This window comes from Micromys minutus (assembly GCF_963924665.1).
Source record: "Micromys minutus genome assembly, chromosome: 13".
NCBI lineage: Eukaryota > Metazoa > Chordata > Mammalia > Rodentia > Muridae > Micromys > Micromys minutus.
This window is the reverse complement of record NC_137982.1, coordinates 45737723-45756682: the sequence shown is the minus strand read 5'-3', so window position 1 is coordinate 45756682 and position 18960 is coordinate 45737723. Positions and strand designations below refer to the sequence as shown.

The following is an 18960-nucleotide window of genomic DNA, read 5'->3' as shown; positions in this document are numbered from 1 at the left end:
ATCCCGAGGGAAGGTTAGCAGCATCCGCAGGCAGGGACCGCTTGCCGGTTAACCCTGAGGGCGCCGGCAGGAGCCCCTATCCTCAGACGAACCCTGGTCCTCAGGAGACCCCGCCTGCCCGCGAGCCCGAGCATCCTCCGCCCTGCTCTCTCATCCCATTCAAGAAAAATCCTGGGATTTGAGGAGCTGCACCCTCTTAGCCTCGGGGCCGCCGCCTCGGGGGTGTGCGTGTTGGGGTGTGGGGCTCAGCGTCCCTCTAGGCTCCCCGGATGGGGCGCGTCCCCGTGGGCCGCGCGCGCGCGCCCGCGCGCGCCTGTTGCCATGGTAACGCTCGCCGGGCCGCCCGAGGGGCCGGCGGGAATGCGGCGCGCTCTGGCAAGATGGCGTCGGCGAGGTCGCCGGGTGCGCGGTGAGCGCTGGCCGTCGTCGCTCCGCCCGGCCGGTCGCGCCTCAGGTCCGCCCGCCCGCGCGCGCCCCGCGGGCCCATGGCGGCGACAGGTGCGGGCGCGCGGCGGCTCGCCGGGCTGCCGCGGGCCGGGCGCGCCCCTCGCTAGCGCGCGCGTAACTTTTCCTCGCTGCGGCCCCCCGCGGCCTCCGCGCCACGCCCCCCGGGCCGCCGCCCCGCCGAGGTGCCGTCTGCCGGCCGCCGCGGGAGCTAGGAGCGCCGGGTGGCGCGGCTCCACCATGGCCCTGACCCTGTTCGGTGAGTGCGGTCCCCGGCTCTCCGCCGCGGGTGGGCCGCGCCCCGGAGCCGCGTGCGGGACTCGGGGGGCGCGGGGCGGGCCGGCCGCCTTGTCGGGGCTCCCGGAGCGCGGCCCCGCGCGCCGCTCCCATTGTCTCCTCTCAGGCAGGGCCAATGGGCGTGAGCTCCCGGGCCGGTCGTGGGGTCGCGGTGAACGCTCCGTGCCTGTCTCACATGCCAACTTGAGAGGGAAGTTGGCCAGTTGTTTGCAAACCAATTCTCCCCAAGTCGGTGAATAAAGATCCTGGAAAGTTTATTATTATTACTATTATTTTGAACCAGATGCGAGAGCATCCCCAGCCTCTCTAGAATTGCCCCGTCCGTGTGCCGCTTCCTGTTAGATTGTTGGGCGTTTTGGAGGGGACTCGGTTCATTGTATTGGAAACCGAGAATGATATGTGAACTTAATTTGGTATTGGTTAAAATTGAAAATGCGTGCTCTGACGAAAGAGGACAGAAGAAAGTTGGTTACTGGGAGGCAACCGATCAGCAGCGTAATTTTGAGTACTGGTTGGGAAATGTTATTTTGTGGATGTAGTTACTTACCACTATTGTTTCAGTGGCTAAGACAGTTTGCGATGACAGTGGATGGGGAGAAAGCATTGTTTTCTTTTACAAAAGCAGACCTTGGTACATCATTTCTAGTATGTCAGTATGTCAAAAGTTAGATTTGCAAAGAATTCAATTTTTTCAGAGTAGGAAGGTACGATGATGTATTAGTGACAACCACGAGCACGTTTCTCACAAGTTATTCAGCATATCCAATTTCCAGCTAGGTTTTAATTATGTCATCTGAGCAGGCGGAGTTCTGTTGTCACATACCATAAATGCTTTTTGTTGTAAATACCTCCAAGTGAGTTCAGCTGCTGGCATCAGTTACTTCTCTTTCTTCTTTCCCTGAAAAAGAATCTCTTTACTTTACTTTGTATTTAATCTGTAGGATTTAGTGGAAATGGGGACTTCTTTTGTACAAAGGTTACAAATGATACAAGGCTGTTAGTACCCTTGGCTGAAGCAGTGGCTGTAGCTGATTAGTAACTGTTGCAGCTAATGAACAGCAGTAAGATTTCCAGAGGACATCTTCAGACTATACCTGTCCTATAGTTTCTAATGAGATATTCTGTTTTTTTTTAAGGGTTTCAAAAGTAAGTTGTACTCTTCTAGTATTTCCTAGGACTCTGACATTCCTGATAACTAAGGTGGTTAAGCTGGGAAAACAATACTCTTTTAAAAGGATTCCTTTACCTAGGTGGAAAGAAGTCAAAGAGAGGGTTTGGAATTCTACCTGTAGGGAAAACTGCTCCCAGCCCTCAGAAGGGAGGGCTTGGTTTCCCTTCTGATGTGTGCTTGTGGAAAACAGAGTTCAGTTTACATAAATGCATTTTGCTACAATGTGAATGTAGCATATCTCCGAACAGAAGTAGGGGTGGGTAAGAAAAAGGGGGGTGGACTGAGAGAAACTGAGACTCTTAACGTTGTAGCCTAGGTTTGCCTAGAATCTACTCAGTAGCCCAGATGCCAGGATTATAGGGATGAGCCACCACACCCACTTGTTTTTGTAGTGGTGGAACAGCAGCTGTCTTTAACAGTGCCTGTTGCAGATCATCCCTGTCTCCTGTGTCATCTGTCTGTTTGCTAAATGTAGACGCTTTTGTCCAAGTCCAGGGTGAAAGGGATTTTAAAGGGTCACTCAGTGATTCTATTAGGTGCATATTGAAGTTGGAGAGGTATTGAATTACAGGTAAATACTAGGGGATTGGATGTAATTGGCTCGGTTCACAAAAGCATTTCTGCATATATGAAGAAGTGCCCAGGAGTTAGAGAAGGACTTCTGGTCTTCAGTCTTGGAGGAGGGAGAGGAAGTGCCGTGGCTTCTCTCATGCTACGTACGCCCTAGCCCATTTTTCTTCTGTCTTTTCAGACAGGGCCTTGAACTCCGCCATCCTCTTGCCTCAGCTTCTTGAATGCTGAGACTCCAGTTGTATCCCTTCTGGTGACCAGCTGAGAGGAGCAGTGATAAGGGTCTGTAGGAGTGTGAAGATGTGGGGATAAGAAGCGAGTTAGATGAACGTGCTGTCCGTCTCAGGGGAGACATCCCAGAATCACCACTGCTGCCCGTCTGGAGCATCTTGTACTATACGCCAAGAGTATAGTCCAGTTTTCAACTTGTGTTGTGAATTTTCATTCACACTTTTCATTGATGTATGTAATATTTGTATTGGTGATTACTAGAAGTTAATTTAGATAATTTAGAAGCTCTTATTTAGTGTTTCTGTGTACCTTTTTAAAAAAAGATTTATTTATTTATTTTGTGTGTATGAGTACACTGTAGCTGTCCTCAGACACACCAGAAGAGGGCATCAGATCCCATTGCAGATGGTTGTGAATCACTGTGTGGTTGCTGGGAATTGGACTCAGGACCTCTGGAAGAGCAGTCAGTGCTCTTAACCACTGAGCCATCTCTCCAGCCCCATGTACATCTATTTTTGAGTATGCAGTGTATGTGTGTTTGTGTGTATGTATACACATATTTGTGTATATGTGTTTGTGTGAAGGTCAGAGGTCAACCTCAGGTGTCATTCCTTGGGAACCATCCTCTGTGGTGATGTGTTTGTGCCACTGTGAATTTAAAACCTCCATGTAGTTCCTTAGATTCCTTTTACCTTTTGTTCAAGCAGGGTCTCTCTCAGGCTGGCCAGCTGCTCTAGCCGTCTGCCTATTTCTGGTTGTCCCCATGGGTTTTGAGGGTCTGAATTCAGGATAAACATGAAGATCTGACTCCTGAGAGGCAAGAGCTTTACCTAATGAGCCATGTCTCAGCTCTACCTTGTGTGTGTGTGTGTGTGTGTGTGTATGCAGTATTTGTGTTTGTATGTAATCTCCTGTTCATGCACATGTGGCAGTCAGAGGACATCTTCCTTAATCTCTTTCCAATGTATATATTGAGGCGTTCTCACTGAACCTGTTCTGTTAGAGTGACCCCTCCCCCCTCAGTTCTTCCTAGTTATGGGATTGCAGGTGTGTGTTGTTACACAGGCTTTTCATGGATGCTGGGGATCCAAACTCAGATCTTTATGCATGTCCAACAAGCACCTTAGCCACTTTCCCCAGTTCCCATCTTAGTTTTGAGACTGCCTCTCACTGGGACTCTGGGCTCGCCATGTAGACTGAAAGGCTAGCCAGAAAGCCTTAGTAACCTGCTACCCCAGTGTCACTAGTGCTGGGAATCTAGGAACTGGCCTCTATTCTTGACTTTTTGACATGGGTTTTGGAGATTGAAATCAGGTTCTGATTCTTTTGGGGCAGGCACTTTACTTACTGCCTCCAACCCTAAGGGTTTCACTTCCATTTTTTATTTGTTTGGTTTTGTGTGTTTGTTTTGGTTTTTGGTTTTTCTTTTTGAGACGGGGTATCTTTGTGTAACCTTGGCTGTCCTGGAACTAGCTCTGTAGACCAGGCTGGCTTCAAACTCAGAGATCCTTTTACCCCTGTCTCTAGTGCTAGGATTAAAGGAGTGTGCCACCATGCCCATCACTTACATTTTTAAAACTCATATATGCATTGAAAATGTTTATCTTGAAAATTCAGAGATTTGAAATGTTCTCTTCACCTTCCAAATGAATCCATGTCTCAGTATCAACCTTGATACATTTTATTTTATTTTGAAATTAAATTTGCTTACTTACAGGAGAGGAAGGCAAGAGGGGCATGTTAGGGTGCCTGTGTGGAGGTCAGAGGACACCTTTTGGAACTTGGTTCTCTTTTCAACCATGAACGAACTCCTGTCAGGAGGCTTGACAGTTAACACCTGCGGAGCCGGTGTCTTAGAGGTGCAAAGTTAGTTTTTTTTTTTTTTTTTCTTTTATACTTGGGGTTGAACCTAAGACCTCACTTGTGCTAAGCAAACATTCTTCTACTGAGTCATGTCTCTAGCTTCACACAGTTTTTAAACTCTCAAAAACAGTCAAATACGTTTCTGACAGACTCCATTTTACTGGCTTTGCTCATTTAGGTTACAAACCTATTGCTGCAGCCTGCAGGGTGTGGTGCCGTCTTTGGTACTGTCTCAGGACTCTAGTGTATAGTCACTTTGTTCTACAGTAATGTAACCTCTGGACAGTGTACCAGGTAGGGAAGTGCTTGTTTCCTGGTAATCACTGGGATAACAGGAAAGTCTGAGGTCCTGTGCTTTAGGCCTTTTTGCTGCTGTGCCTGACAGGATGTTGTGTCAGGCCACATCTGTAAGGCCATAGTTGGCAGAACTTCGTGAATTACCATGCTATCAGGTCATCCTTGGCAGGAATGTCATCATTTATAGCTTAAGGGGCTGTGGTTTCTACCAGTGATGAGTCTGGGAGCTCAATACAGTTCTCTACCCAACTGAACTTTGAACAGTGCTTGTCTCTGTGTGGATAGTTGGAGCTAGGGCTAGCTCACCTCCATTTTCATGTAGGTGCCATCATTTTAATCACAGGTCACCTGTAAAGCACTTTCTTACCATCCAAGGAGGTTTGAAGGAGACTGGTCCCCAGAGGCTCATATATTTCTAACCCTCTGAAAGTGTAATTTTAAATTCTCTCTCTCTCTCTCTCTCTCTCTCTCTCTCTTTCCTTCTCCCTCTCCCTCCCTCCCTCCCTCCCTCCCTCGCTCCCCTCTGTGTGTAGGTGTGTTTTGTTTATCCAGAGAGGGTTTCTCTGTAAAGCTCTGGATGTCCTGGAACTCACTATGTAGACCAGGCTGGCACAGAGATCCATCTGCCTCTACCTCTCAAGTGCTGGTATTAAAGGCCTGTGCCACCACCACCTGGCACACACGTTCTTTTAGAAATTGCCTTGGTCATGATGTCTTATAACATGGATAGAAAAGTCATTAAGATAGAAACTGGTACCAGGGAATGGGCTATTTCCAAGTCACTCCTGACCCTGCTCCTTATTAGAGGAATGTGGAAGGAAGACTTTGGGCTAGGAACCTGAATGAACACTGTACATGGATCGTAATGGGCTGGGAAGACAGTAGTGCTGACAACAATGTGAACTACAGAAGCCCAGCCTGAAGTTTCAGGGGAGAACATTATTATCAGCTGGGCTAGAAAACATTCTTGTGGTATTTTGGCAATGAATGTGGCTGCTTTCTGCCCTGGTCCTGAGTCTGCTAAGTTGAAAAGTATTTGGTTAATTTCCTTGCTGGGGGAAGATTTCAAGACAACGTCACGTGGTTATTAGTAATCGCTATTACGCAGGTTTGCAATAAAAATGAGCAAGCTGGGCAGAAAGAAATACAAAATGTAGTATGAGGAGAAAAATCACACCATGAAATTTATGAAATCCAAAGCTAGAAGCGATGAGAAGAAAGGTCTGATCTGAAATGGAACAGAGGGAATGGTGACCTCGGCCAGACCACAAAGAGTTAAGCTTCTAGAGGAATTTCCTGCTCCTAAAAAACAATGGAGAGAAGCTTTTGCAAATGTGATTCAGGTGAGCTGCTGGGGCCAGGGATGTGGCAGCTTGGAGGTTCAGAGAGGCTGTGACATGAAGCCCAGATTGTGTTGGAGACCCCAAGATATTGAGGATGTCAGAGCCTTGGGATCTCTTTTGAGAAGACCTTCAAAGAGGGTGTGGAACCAGCCCATGAGAAAGAAGTGTGTTTTAGTCAGTAAAGTAGAAGGACAGAGAGCCATTTGAACTCCCTGATATGAAGCTATAACGGTGGTTCTCAGTAGTAAAATTCCAGTTATGAAGTTGCAACAACAGTAATTTCATGTTTGGGAGTCACCACAACTTGAGGAACTATATTAAAGGGTGACAGCATTAGGAAGATTGAAAACCGCTGAACTATAGGATTCGCAGTTTGCCTTGCTAGTTTTTGGTCTTGCTTTGGTTCAGTATTTTCTTCCTATGCCCTGATTCCTCTGTTTTGAGATGGTAATATGTATTCTGTTCCACTGTATGTTGGAACTCCATAATTTGCTGTTTAATTTTACAGGGCCTACAAGTTAAGAGATTGCTTTTAGTTGAGAACAGGTTTTGTACTTTTAAAAATTGTTGAGGCTGAGAAAGATAATGGGGACTTTGGAGTTGGACTGAATGAGTTTTACATATGGTCTGACTTCAAGCGGGGCTCGGCTACTGAGTGTGGTGGTCTGAATGAGAGTATCTCCCACTGGCTCAGCGATTTCAGTGCTTGGTTCCAGTTGGTGGAACTGTTTTGGAAAGAATTAGGAGGAGTGGCTTTTTTGAGGAAGTGTGTCTCTGGGGATCCAGATTAAACAAATTAAAGTTGCCTTGGTCATGGTGTGTTGTCATAGTAATAGAAAAGTTACTAAAAAAAATTACTTCTCAGCCCTTCGAAACAGAAAACTTCTGTTGTCTTAGTTTGTGTAGGATTTGTCACTGTCCTGACACTGCTTATAGGCATCTCTATAGAGTCTGTGTGTGTGTGTGTGTGTGTGTGTGAGAGAGAGAGAGAGAGAGAGAGAGAGACAGAGAGACAGAGAGACAGAGAGACAGAGAGACAGAGACAGAGACAGAGAGATACTTAGTAAAATTTGTCCTGAAGTTAAAATTTAATTTCAAATGGAAAAAGCTGAGTGCTTTTGGTATGATCTTTGTGACCAAAAGCTAATTTTGAGGAAAGTTACTTACTTTAATGTCTGCTGACACTTGTTAGATGTACATGTTTTATGTGTGAGTGTTCTATCTGCGTGCATGTGTGTGCATGTCTGGTGCCTGTGGATGTCAGGAGAAGACATCGGAACTATTCCATTGGAAGTTACAGATGGTTGTGAGCTGCCTTGTAGATGATGGGAACTGAATCTGGGTTCTCCATAAGAACAACGAGTGCACTTAACTGCTAAGCTATCTCTTTCAGTTTTAAATCTTACCTTTTAATCTGGTACCATGTAAAAGTGGAAAAATCATAGTTGCTAGCTGGGCAGTGGTGGCTCATACCTTTCATCCCAGCGTCCTGCAGGCAGAGTACTCTCAATTTGAGGATACCCTGGTCAACAAGAGCTAGTTCCAGAACAGTTAGGGCTACACAGAGAAACTTTGTCTTGGAAAACTGAAAAAACATCATAGTTCATAGTTGTTATAACTGATGTTTGCTATCTGTGTGCAATATGTAAAGGAATATTGATAACCCATATCTGCCCCTTCCAGTTACCATTTTATAACTAGCCCAGCCTTTGGAGATATGTCCCAATTACAAAAAGTTAAGATTTGTTGTTAAGGAAAAAAAAATGTAAAACTCTTTTACATTGATTTTGTCAACATTTTCTGTTTTTTTTTTTTTTTAACATCAGTTCATTCTTTTTATTAAATCATACACAACTACTTGTCCTGTGGTTTGTTGAAGCCATAAGTCAGACAACACTTGCCACAGTAATGCCTGTCAAAGTGGCTGCCCATGGAAACTCCAGCACCACATTCATCAGAAGGACACTCTCGACGAAGTCAGTGATTTGTCCATTTTCATCCCCCCTATAATATTTAAGCAAGCCAACTTTACCTCCTTCCTCTAATGCTTGTTCTTCTTGAGAGTGGTATAAGACATTCTTTTTCTTAGCACCACCACAAAGTCTCAACACAAGATGGAAGGGTGGACTCCTTTTGATGTTGTAGTTAAAGTATGGCCATCTTCTAGCTGCTTGCCAGCAAAGATCAACTTCTGCTGGTCAGGAAGAATTCCTGGATCTTGGCCTTTGCATTTTCTGTAGTGTCTGAGAGCTAAACCTTGAGCGTAATGGTCTTCCTCATAAGGGTCTTCATAAAATTCCACATCGTGGGCGATGGCTTCACTCACAATGGTGGATCGGAAAGGAAGAGCCAACATTCTCTGTCTTAACATCACTCTTTCCACATAGACACTTACTTTCCCTGTTGTTCTCTGTGTGGAAATTTAGTGGCACCAGAGGCATACATCAGACTGTGCATTTCCTTAGAGTCTGCAGATCTGATTCGTGCACAAAAAGAGGAAGCCGATAGGAGTAGTGGTGCACTCTTATAATCCCAGAACATGAGAGGTCGAGGCAGGAAGACTACCACAAGCTCTAGGCTAGTCTAGATTATTTTGGTGAACTCTGTTTCAAAAAGGAAGGCCCAATTATTTGTCTCTTAATTTTGAGATCCAAGGACTACTTCTGTATTTTAGGCCGCTTTAAAGCAGTTATAAAAAGTTTGGTAGAAAAGCAGTTTTTGATCTACACATATGTGTACATGAGTGTGTAAGGTTGTAGTAATAGTGCAAAAGAGATGGCATAAGCAAAATAATTGTTGATTTCTTTAACCAGGCTGGTGTAATGTGGTATTGCTCTCTGTTCTGCTCTTGAGACATCTGAGTAGAACAGGACCTTGCTGGGGCTGTGCTGCTGTAACTTTTCTCAGTCTCTCTAAATGGTTCTCCTTGATGTGGCTACGGGATGTTGCCTTAATCTCACATGAGGGTCGGCACCCTTAGGAACTTTGTCCACCACAGTATGTAACAGAATCACTGAACTTATGTGTAAAACCATAACTTTTTTCTCCTTAGAAAATTGTTTCTGTAAGTTGCATTTCTCTCTTTCGTTCTTCCTTCCTTCCTTCCTTCCTTCCTTCCTTCCTTCCTTTTTTAATTTCTTTCTTTTTGTTTGTTTTCAAGACGGAGTTTTTTTGTGTGTAGTTCTGGTTGTCTGGGAACTCATTCTGTAGACCAGGCTAGCATTAAACTGCCTCCGGAATGTTGGGATTAAAGGTGTGTCATTTTTTTCCCCTCTGTCTGTCTGTCTGTCTGTCTTTTTGGTTGGTTGCTGTAAATCTTACATTCTTTATTTGTGTGTCTAAGTGTGTGCTTGCAAGCTTCATGTGCACACTGTCATACACATGTGTAGGTCAGAGAACAAATTGTGAGAATCAGTTCTAACCTTCTTCGTTGTGATTTTGGGGCTCAAACTCTGCTCCTCAGTCTTGGTGGCAAATGACCTTACCTGCTGAGCCATCTTGCTGGGCTAATTGTTACTCGTAAAGGAAAGAAAGATATGAAGAAAGTAACAGGACAGGGTGCCCATATTAAACATTGAAAACCATGTTTATTAAACTATGCCTGATAAAGTTGTAATTTACATACCTCCTTTGACTTTTTGTTAAAAAAAAGGCAATTACTTTATGACAACATTAAAAACACACTGTAGCAAGGGATGAGTGTTAAATAGGATGTGAAGTAGATTTCACTGAAGTACCATCTGAATTTAAAAACATAAGCTGAAATGAAAGAAAAAGTTATACTCCTCCCCCAGCAGTCTTCTGTAGCTCAGGCCCATCTCAAACCATGCGGTCAGCTCGCAGGTGTCCGGCCTCTGTCCCTCCAGTGGGATTACAGGTGTGTGATCAGATCTGCAGCTGATCTCAGAGGCGCTCCTTCCTCTTTCTCCTGACATCACCTTGCACTTTTAGATCGCAAATATCTCTTGAGAGGCAGGACTGCAGAGGATGCAGCCCATGAACCATCGTTACTAGAATAGATTTTTCTGACCACAGACTTGACATTTGGAAAACTCAATGGGTCCCTTAGGCTCTGAAAGCAGCTACACGCCTTCCTGTTTCTCACATCAGCACTCAACCTTCAGTCTGTACCACATGCCCATGTGCCTTCTGTTCCTCTTTGATGTAGATCTTGTCTCCAGCTCCATAATGACTGAAACTGATTTAGTGGAGGTGACTTAGGATTTTAGTGACTTAGTTAGATGGGAAAGACAACAGGTGAGTGCTGTAAATGTCTAATGGTTATGCTTGGCTGAGTGTTTCTTCTTTTTGGCAAAAGACTGGTATGATAGTGAAGTTTCGTGTGACATTTGGATCCACCTGTGGAGAATACCATGCTAATTTGGCATGTAGCCTGAAATACTTTGATTTCTAGTCTGAAGATCTTGACGGGGTAAGAGAATACAGGCCAAAGTATTTGATGAAGGAATTGCACTGTAAGAGGAAAGAAAGCAGTTTTATTAAGAGGGCAAGGCATTACTGAGAAGGGTTTCTGGAATGTGATATAAGAAATAAAACCATACTAAAAAATCACAGAGCCTATGAGGTTGGGGAAGGATAGATTGTATATTGAGATAAGGAAGCCAACATATGATTTTGATTTTGAGTAGCTCCAGGGCTGTGGGTGTGTATTTCTGTTCTTCAATTTGTTTGCTTATCTATTTGATGAATATTTATAGGAGGCCTGATATGTGCCAGGCAGGTCTTAGATTCTGCCTTATTTCTTGTTCATATTTACAGCAGGGGAAACAGCTAACAAAAAATGTATATAATATGCCAAGTGTTGGCTGTGGGAAGAGTCAGCGGGTTGGCTGCGCTGCCTCAGCCCTCAGAGAAGGCTGCAGATGGCAGACAGGCAGCCAACCAGGTATCCACAACCAGGACATGTTTCTGAATCATTTGGCATATTTAGAAAATTATGCTTACTTCATCTTAGCAGTACAAAGGAATTTCACACAAATTAACTTGTTTGTTCATATTTTACCTCCACAGTAGGGAGCATGTTCAAGTTGAATGGGAATTCCTTATCAAAATGGCTGACTCCCCCTTTCCTTCCTACAGCCCCTCCCAGTTTCTCTCCTATCCCCTCAAATTAATAACCTCTTTTCCTATATTATTGTTACATATATACATATGTGTATGTATATGTACCCACAAATACTTAATTACAACCTCATAAAAAATGTATTCGTATACTTTTCTGCAAAAATGCTTAAAAATCTGTACATTTATCTTTTTTTTTTTTTTAAATAAAGTTAAAAAACTGGCTGACTCAAGTTTTCAGGGCTCTGGACGTAAAGAATACAATCTTTTGTCATAGTAAATACTTGGGCTACATGCCTGCTAGTTATATGTCTTTTAGCATTTGTGTTTAAACATTTATATGTCATGTGTCTTTACCAGGAAGAATTTGAGGTGACTGATAGACGTGTAGGAAGTGAGGATGTCTGTGGAGTCCTCCTGTGCGTGGTGTCCTCAGTCTCTTTCCCCCCTGCACTGGTTTCCTCCTACTTTACGATTATGCTCTGCTTGCCGTGCAGTAAAGGCTCCCCTGAATTCTGTACTCTTGCAGTGGTCACAAGTTTTCAACATCCCCCCATTACTGTTTCAGGGGCACAAAGAAATTGAAGGCAGTTGAAAGAGTGAGGCAGGTAGTGGAAATTTGGACACATGAAAAGAATAGGAGCCCCTTATTTTGGGTTTGGTTGAAGTCTCTCGCTAAGGATCAAGAACTTACCGCAGTTCACGGCATTTGCAAAGGCTGCTGGCATAAAGACACTGTCCCTTTCATAGAGACGTATTTGAGTAAGAATATTGACACCCTCCATTCCAGCCCTTGGCCTTCGGTTCTCTAGGACTTACACCAGAAACCCCATTAACAGCTGAAGACATGTGTCAATCTTGTGTAACCATTGTGACCTATCATTTATCTGTAATCTCGAGTCACCCTATAATTTCATTTATCATAAAAGAGAGAAAAGGAAAAAATTCTAATAACCCTTTGAGATGTAATTTGAGAACCACCAAAATTATATGTACAGATATTGCTAACACACTTAATCATGACTCTCCTGGGAGAAGTCACACCCTTACTCTTTGGTGTGTGTGTGTGTGTTTCCTTTTCCTGAGTGACTTTCTTCTAACCTTCATGCTTAATTCTGTTTTTTTGTTTTTGTTTTTGTTTTTTTTTAATCTCATTTTGGGGCTGGAGAGATGGCTCAGCAGTTAAGAGAACTGGCTGCTCTTCTGGAAGGCCAGAGTTCAATTCCTAGCAACCCATCATGTGACCCACAACCATCAGGTGTACATTTCTCGATTATTGGGGGGGGGGGCTGGCCAAATGAGAACTTATTTTTATAAAGTTATCAATACCATTTACAAAAATGAGCTATCAAATAGGAATTGGATAGTAGGACGGGTTAGATCCGGAAGGTGGAGGGAACTGGCTAGCAGTGATGGTAGGCTCGCTGCTTGCTGAGTCTGAGCTATGTTGGACTGGCAGGAACCGTGGGTAAGAAGGCCTGTCTGAGGGCCCGGAGCAGTGGGTCTCAACCTTCCTAATGCTGAGACCCTTTAATACAGTTCATGTCATGGAGATCCCCTGCCATAAAAATATTTCCATTGCTACTTTACAACTGTACTTTTGCTACTGTTATGAATTGTAAGTATTTGTTTCTGATGGTCGTAGGCGACCCTGTGAAAGGGTGTTCAACACCAAAGGGTTAAAACCTCTGGCCTAGAGAACCCCTTCTAAAGTTTGAAAATTACCTTTCGCAAGGTGTCCTAACATCCTGCTGTTGGGCAGCTGGGAGTGTGTTGTCAGTGGCCAGCATTCAGTAGCCTCTTCTCAGTCCCCTGATGATCTCTCTGCACTATGTGATCACATTCAGCTGCTCCTTTTGCTGTGATTTTGCTGCTGCTCTTCCCTTGACTGCTGCAGGTGTATATGGTGTTCCCTAAGAGCTGCTTCTCCCATCTGCCTTGGAAGAACATGGCCTTCAGCAGGAGCAGTGTGACTGAGTCCCTGCTCTTCGCACTGTGGTCCTGGATGCTTCTAGTTGGTCTGTAAACATTTAGATGGTGTGTTCCATCCTCAGAACTTCGTGCTTATTCTTCCGTCTTTCCTACCTCTCATCCCAGGCCTTTGCTAACTCCTATAGAGTCTTTGCAAGACTTCACACCTGTGTGTGTTTGCCCTTGTGTTCTCTCTTTTCCCTCCCCCACCCTGTGTGTGTATGCTCATGTGGGTGTGTGTATATGTGTTTGTGTACATGTGGAAGCAAGAGGTTAACCTTAGATGTCTTCCTGAATAACTTTTCATCTTATGTTTTGAGATAACATTTTCTGAATTTTAAAGCTTTTGATTCAGCTAGATCAGTGCTTCTCAACTGTGAGTTGTGACCCCTTTGGGGGTGGGGACTGTTGAACAATCCTTTCACAAGGGTCAAATATCAGATATCCTGCATATCAGATATTTATATTATGACTACGCCAGCATTTAAACTGAGCCATCTCCCTACCCTGCTTATCATTTCTCTGTTCTCATCTGTGGCTCTCCCCTTCCTTGCAGGTCTGACAACCCTCTCTCTACTCTGCCCTCATCAAAAGTAGTCACTTTATCTTCTGAGTATTTTGTCATTGTACCTCTGAGCCTGTGACATTTGGTAGTACACTGCTTCATAGTTGTTCAGTATCTTGTCATTGTCCTACATTTTTTCTTTTTTAAAGCACAGATCCCTGTAGGAAAGCTTCCTTCTTTGTTTCTTACTGTGTTTAAACTGGGTACAGTGCTGCACACAGTACAGTGCTCACACACACACACACACACACACACACATACACACACACACGATGGCTCATATGTGGAAGTCAGAGAACAGCCTATAGGAATTGTTTATTTTATTCTACTGACTCAGGTCATAAGGCTTGGTGGCAGGCACCTCGATGAGCTGTGCTGTCTTACTGACCCAAAGCAACACAAAATGTAGTTTGTGTTCAGGGTTAAAAATTCATGTTTTTTCACTTTGTAATTTTTATTAATGAATTTATTTACATCTTAGTCACAGTTTCCCCTCCCTCTTCTCTCAGTTTTTCCTCACCCTTCTCATCCTTCCTCCATCCCATCAACCTTTTTTATTGAAGGGAGATAAGGTACTCCAGGAGGAGGAATGGGTCCCAATGGTAGGCAGCATGGTCAGAGACAACCTCTGCCCGTCTGTTAGTCTCACATGAAGAGTAAGCTACATGGCTCTGACAGATGCTCAGAGGGCTTAGCTTAGTCCCCGCAGGCTCTCTGTGAGATCCTGTGGACCTGGGTTAGCTGATTCTGTAGGTTTTCTTGTGTTTTTGATCCTTCTGGCTCCCTCTTCTGCAAGATTCATCAAACTCCACCTAATGTTTGTGGGTCTGCATCTGTTTCCATTAGTAGCTAGGTGAAGCCTCTCTGATGACAGCTCTGCTAGGCTCCTGTCTGCAAGTACAGCAGAGCATCATTAACAGTGTCAGGGTGGGCTCCCTCTCATGGCATGGGTGCCAAGCTGGGCCAGGCATTGATTGGCCATTCTCTCAATCTGCTCCATCTTTACCCCTGCACATAATGTAGGTGTAAGGTTTTGTGGTTGGGTTGGTGTCCCAATTCCTCCATTGGAAGTGTTGCCTGGTTATAGTAGACACTCATCACTTTGTAATTTTAACTGAGTTAGCAATAGTTCATATGTATATTTTTGTTGTTGACCAGTTATCTTATTTCCAGTCTTTAAAGGTAAGGTATACATATATTCTTGCAATCTTGTGGCCTGTAAAGGGCATATATCTCTTACTGTGAGATTGTCAGCACAGTTGCTTTTGTCAGCACAGATATCCAAGTTATGGTCAAATGATGATTGGATGTACACTTCTTTGTATCCTGTAACAACCTCCTCAGACTGAACGCAGAGGGCAGAGATCTGCACACTTGATAATACAGGCCAGTTAGCTGTTGCTGTGTCTCCAGTGTTGTGCTGGAAACAAAACCTTCTTCAGGAACTGGGGAAGCTTCACGTGTTAGTTCTCATCCCCTTCAGAACCTTTCAGGCTGTTCACAGAGTGGTGGTGGGGAGGGGCATCTTCATTAAGTCTCCCTTTCAGACCTGAGGGTTGCCACGTTCAGAGGGCATTTACAGACTATACGTTTGCTCAGAAAGTGGACTGTCAGGTAAGTTTTGTTTTGTTGTTTTTTATTTTGTTTTTACTTTGATAGAGTCTCACTATGTAACCCATGTTAATCCTTAAACTCTTTGTAGTCTAGGCTGGACCAGAATTTATAACCCTCTTGCTTCTGGCTCCTGAGTTCTGGATTTATAACTATCCCATTGTGCCCAGCTCCCCAAGTGTTTTCAGGAGAAAACAATACACAGTGGAGCACAAAGCTCACACAGTTGTTTTCCAGAATATGCTAGGATAATTAAGCTGTGGTCCCTAAAGAAAGGCCACCCAGGAACTAGGTGTGATGGTCCACTTCTGTAGTTCTGGCCCTTGGGACAGAAGTAGTGTGGTCTGGAGCTTAGAGTCCTGCTCAGATGCACAGTGAGTTCAAGGCCAGCAAGCATCGAAGGAGATCACGTGAAAAAGCAAAGTGGGGGTGGGGGAGGAAGGCACTCAGTGGCTTACAGGACATTTCATGTGCTTATAACATTTCCATTCATGGTGAAACTGTTGATGACACTGCCTTTGCCACTCTCTCTATTGTTTTGGCACTGTTACTGTTTGGTAATGGTGTTTGTTAAGTCTTCAGGGTTCAGAGATACTCATGGTATGTGTATACAGCCTATAGTTAAAGAAGAGAGTCTTTATCCCAGCACTTAGGAGGCAGAGGAAGGCAGATCTCTGGGTTAAGAGGCTAGCCTGATCTACAAGTGAGCTTCAGAACAGCCAGGGCTACACAAACAGAGGAAGGAGAAGAAAAAAGAAGAGGAGGTAGAGAACCTTTACAAAACAGAATTAGTAATTCCTCTTCATTTTGGTGGTTAAAAGTTGATCCTGGACTTTGAAATTATATTCCTTGATAAAAACCACATCCTCTAGTCTTGTCACTTTATTCTTTCAGCTGAAGCCGTATGGATACATTGCCTCAAACTGACAAGAAAAAGGAGCAAGATGGACCAACAGTAGGACAGTGAAAGGAGGATGCAGGCATTGCTAGTGTAGGGACACTGTCACTTTTCCAAGAGATGGAGGTGGATCAGGAGGCCCTGCTTTGCTCCTGCTGCTGCTTTCCTCAGTCTGTCCAGACAGGGGCGCCGAGCTCTTGCTCACCTCCCTCCCATCTCCACAAGTGCACACTCACATGTTCTCGTTCCAGAGGGATGAGAAAGCAGTGTCTGGACTCCGGCTCCAGACCTGGTTTCTTTGAGGTGTGTGTGACTTCATCTTCCAGTCAAGACACAGGCATTTGAAATTTTCCTACATGTGTTTTTTGGAAATAATTTTAGATTAAAAATTATAAGATTTCAGCAGATAACATCTAGCATTTTATAATTTTATAGTAAAATGTTTCCATTATCAGATTAGGAAGGAAAATTAATGCATTTTCAGTGAATTAATATTAGATAACAAAAAAGAGATATGCCCTAAAAATTTCATCATCGTTTTCTCATATACTTAAGGATACATTGAGCTCCAAGGATCCTGCCCTTACCAGTTCTGGGGCTACAGACAGGAGCGTCTGTGCCTGAATTTTCTGTGGTTGTTAGCTGTCTCAACTCCGAACCTCATGCTTGGGTGGCAAGTACTTTACCAGTTGCCATCTCCCTACCCAGCTACTTTTAGCTGATACCTTTTACATGACAAGAAACAGTTATTATTTTGGGTGGTGCCAGTAATCAAACCTAGGGCCTGGGCCTGTTAGACAAGGTTCATGTTTTAAAAATTGAAACAGGCTGAGGTAATACTGCTGAGCTGCATGGTCTTCAAATTAAAAGAACATGTTTGCAGTGGGTGGGCTTCATTCACTGCTGTGAGAAAACGGAGCTGTTTTTAAAATTAAAGGCAAGGATGTATGGTATGTCTATTCTGCTCTAGTCTGGTGTGTGTGTGTGTGTGTGTGTGTGTGTGTGTGTGTGTGTGTGTTTAGTGTTGATATGCTATATAATATTTTTTTATGGAGCTTCATAACTCTAGACAAGCACCTTACATTGCAACTGAGCTGGGACCCCAGATCACCTGGATTGTTAAATCATTAACTTCTGCTTATTAGACATGTGCACAAAGGTTATGAACTTATGGCTGTATCTGTTCATTAATTCCACTGTATTTTAGGTATCTGATAACTTCTTTTGGTTTGGGTTTTATGAAAAGCCCTCGCCCCATTTTACTATTTATTTGTTTATGGTGTCCTATAACTTTTCTTGGTATATCATAAAATTGGGAGAATTCTTCTAACTTCTCCAACTAGATGCTTTAAACTCCATTTGGTATATGGTAGTCTCAGCCTTCATTATCCAGACCAGCTCCTGCAGATAAGAGGCAGATGCTGTGATGTGACTAGAAATATTCCAGGTTCTTAGAAGGCTCTCAGTCGAGTCCACAAATATGCTGGTATGCTCGTGCCTAGCCGAGGTCCCTGCAGCTGGGCCACTGAGGCTGAGGCAAGCCGATTGGCAGGAGTTTGAGGCCAGCCTGGGCTACATAATAAGTTCCAGGGCAGCCTGGGCTGAAGTAAGAACCTGTCTCAACTCCCTACTCACACAAATACAATGTAGTCATTGACATAAGGTGCTGGCAGAATTACTCTTGATTTAAATTACAGTAACAGTTTGCTTATTTGGAATCTTGTAAACATTTGTTTCCAAGAAGATTGGCTTCTGAAACTCAGAACAGTTTCTAGGATGCCCACAAGATGGCACTTGCCACCCTGAGTCCTCTTCCCCTTCAGTTTAAGGAGATTCAACAAAATGTACGGTTTGAGTCTTAAATTTAGCACTTGGAAAAGTGTTCATTTTTAGAGAGGAGCTGGTTCCTCTGTTGAAGATGTTAAGGTTATTTTGAAAGCTGTAGACTAGAAAGGGCTGCCTCTGCCCTTTTTAAGTACCTTAAAAAGAAAGTAGAGGTCTAACCTGTTACGAAATAGGAGATTTACAAACATACACATGTCACATGCACATTATCAATAGAATATATAATATTTTAGAGCCACTCAAAATTTAATATATCAACAGTAGTCCTTACTGTAATGATGTCTCCTCGGGCGCCACACTGCCAGCTTGTTTCCTTATGAAAAGACACTCTCCTGTTCGTGACAGTGTCTTCATTTAACTCAGTCCAATGAGGACCCAGAGCACAAGTCCATAGACATCAACCTTTTGGACCACAGAGTAAACAGGACTGGCCAAAAATGGGTCTGGGTGGACAGACTTGAATGGTCATTGATAATCCACATGTATTTCATATAAACCATTTTTTCTCTCCTCCATACTGTTTTTATTTTAACTTTTTAAAACTTTTTTTTAATGAAGTGGGGAACACGAAGTATTCTAGCCACTGTATATTATACAGAAATTTTAATTTATTGATACTTCTGATGGAATCCCGTTGGCACCACAGATAAAAATGCTTTTTGTAAGAAAGCATGGGGAATGAGGACAGTCTAGTTTTAGCAATCTTAAAGAACGGTGTTTGTAAGGACACAGCCACTAGCAACTGTTTCCAGGTAGTTGTGTTATTTTTATA

At 43.7% G+C, this 18960-nt stretch overlaps 1 protein-coding gene across 1 annotated transcript in view; it reads left to right on the top strand.

The window, feature by feature from the left end:
* The first annotated feature begins 623 nt into the window (after nucleotides 1-623).
* The window catches only part of CHN1 (chimerin 1), a 136375-nt gene continuing 118038 nt past the window's right edge, over nucleotides 624-18960 (top strand). Inside the window, exon 1 of the mRNA XM_080928018.1 lies at nucleotides 624-703. Coding sequence (XP_080784144.1) covers nucleotides 685-703 — 19 coding nt within the window. The 5' untranslated portion in view covers nucleotides 624-684. The remainder of the gene's footprint in view (nucleotides 704-18960) is intronic.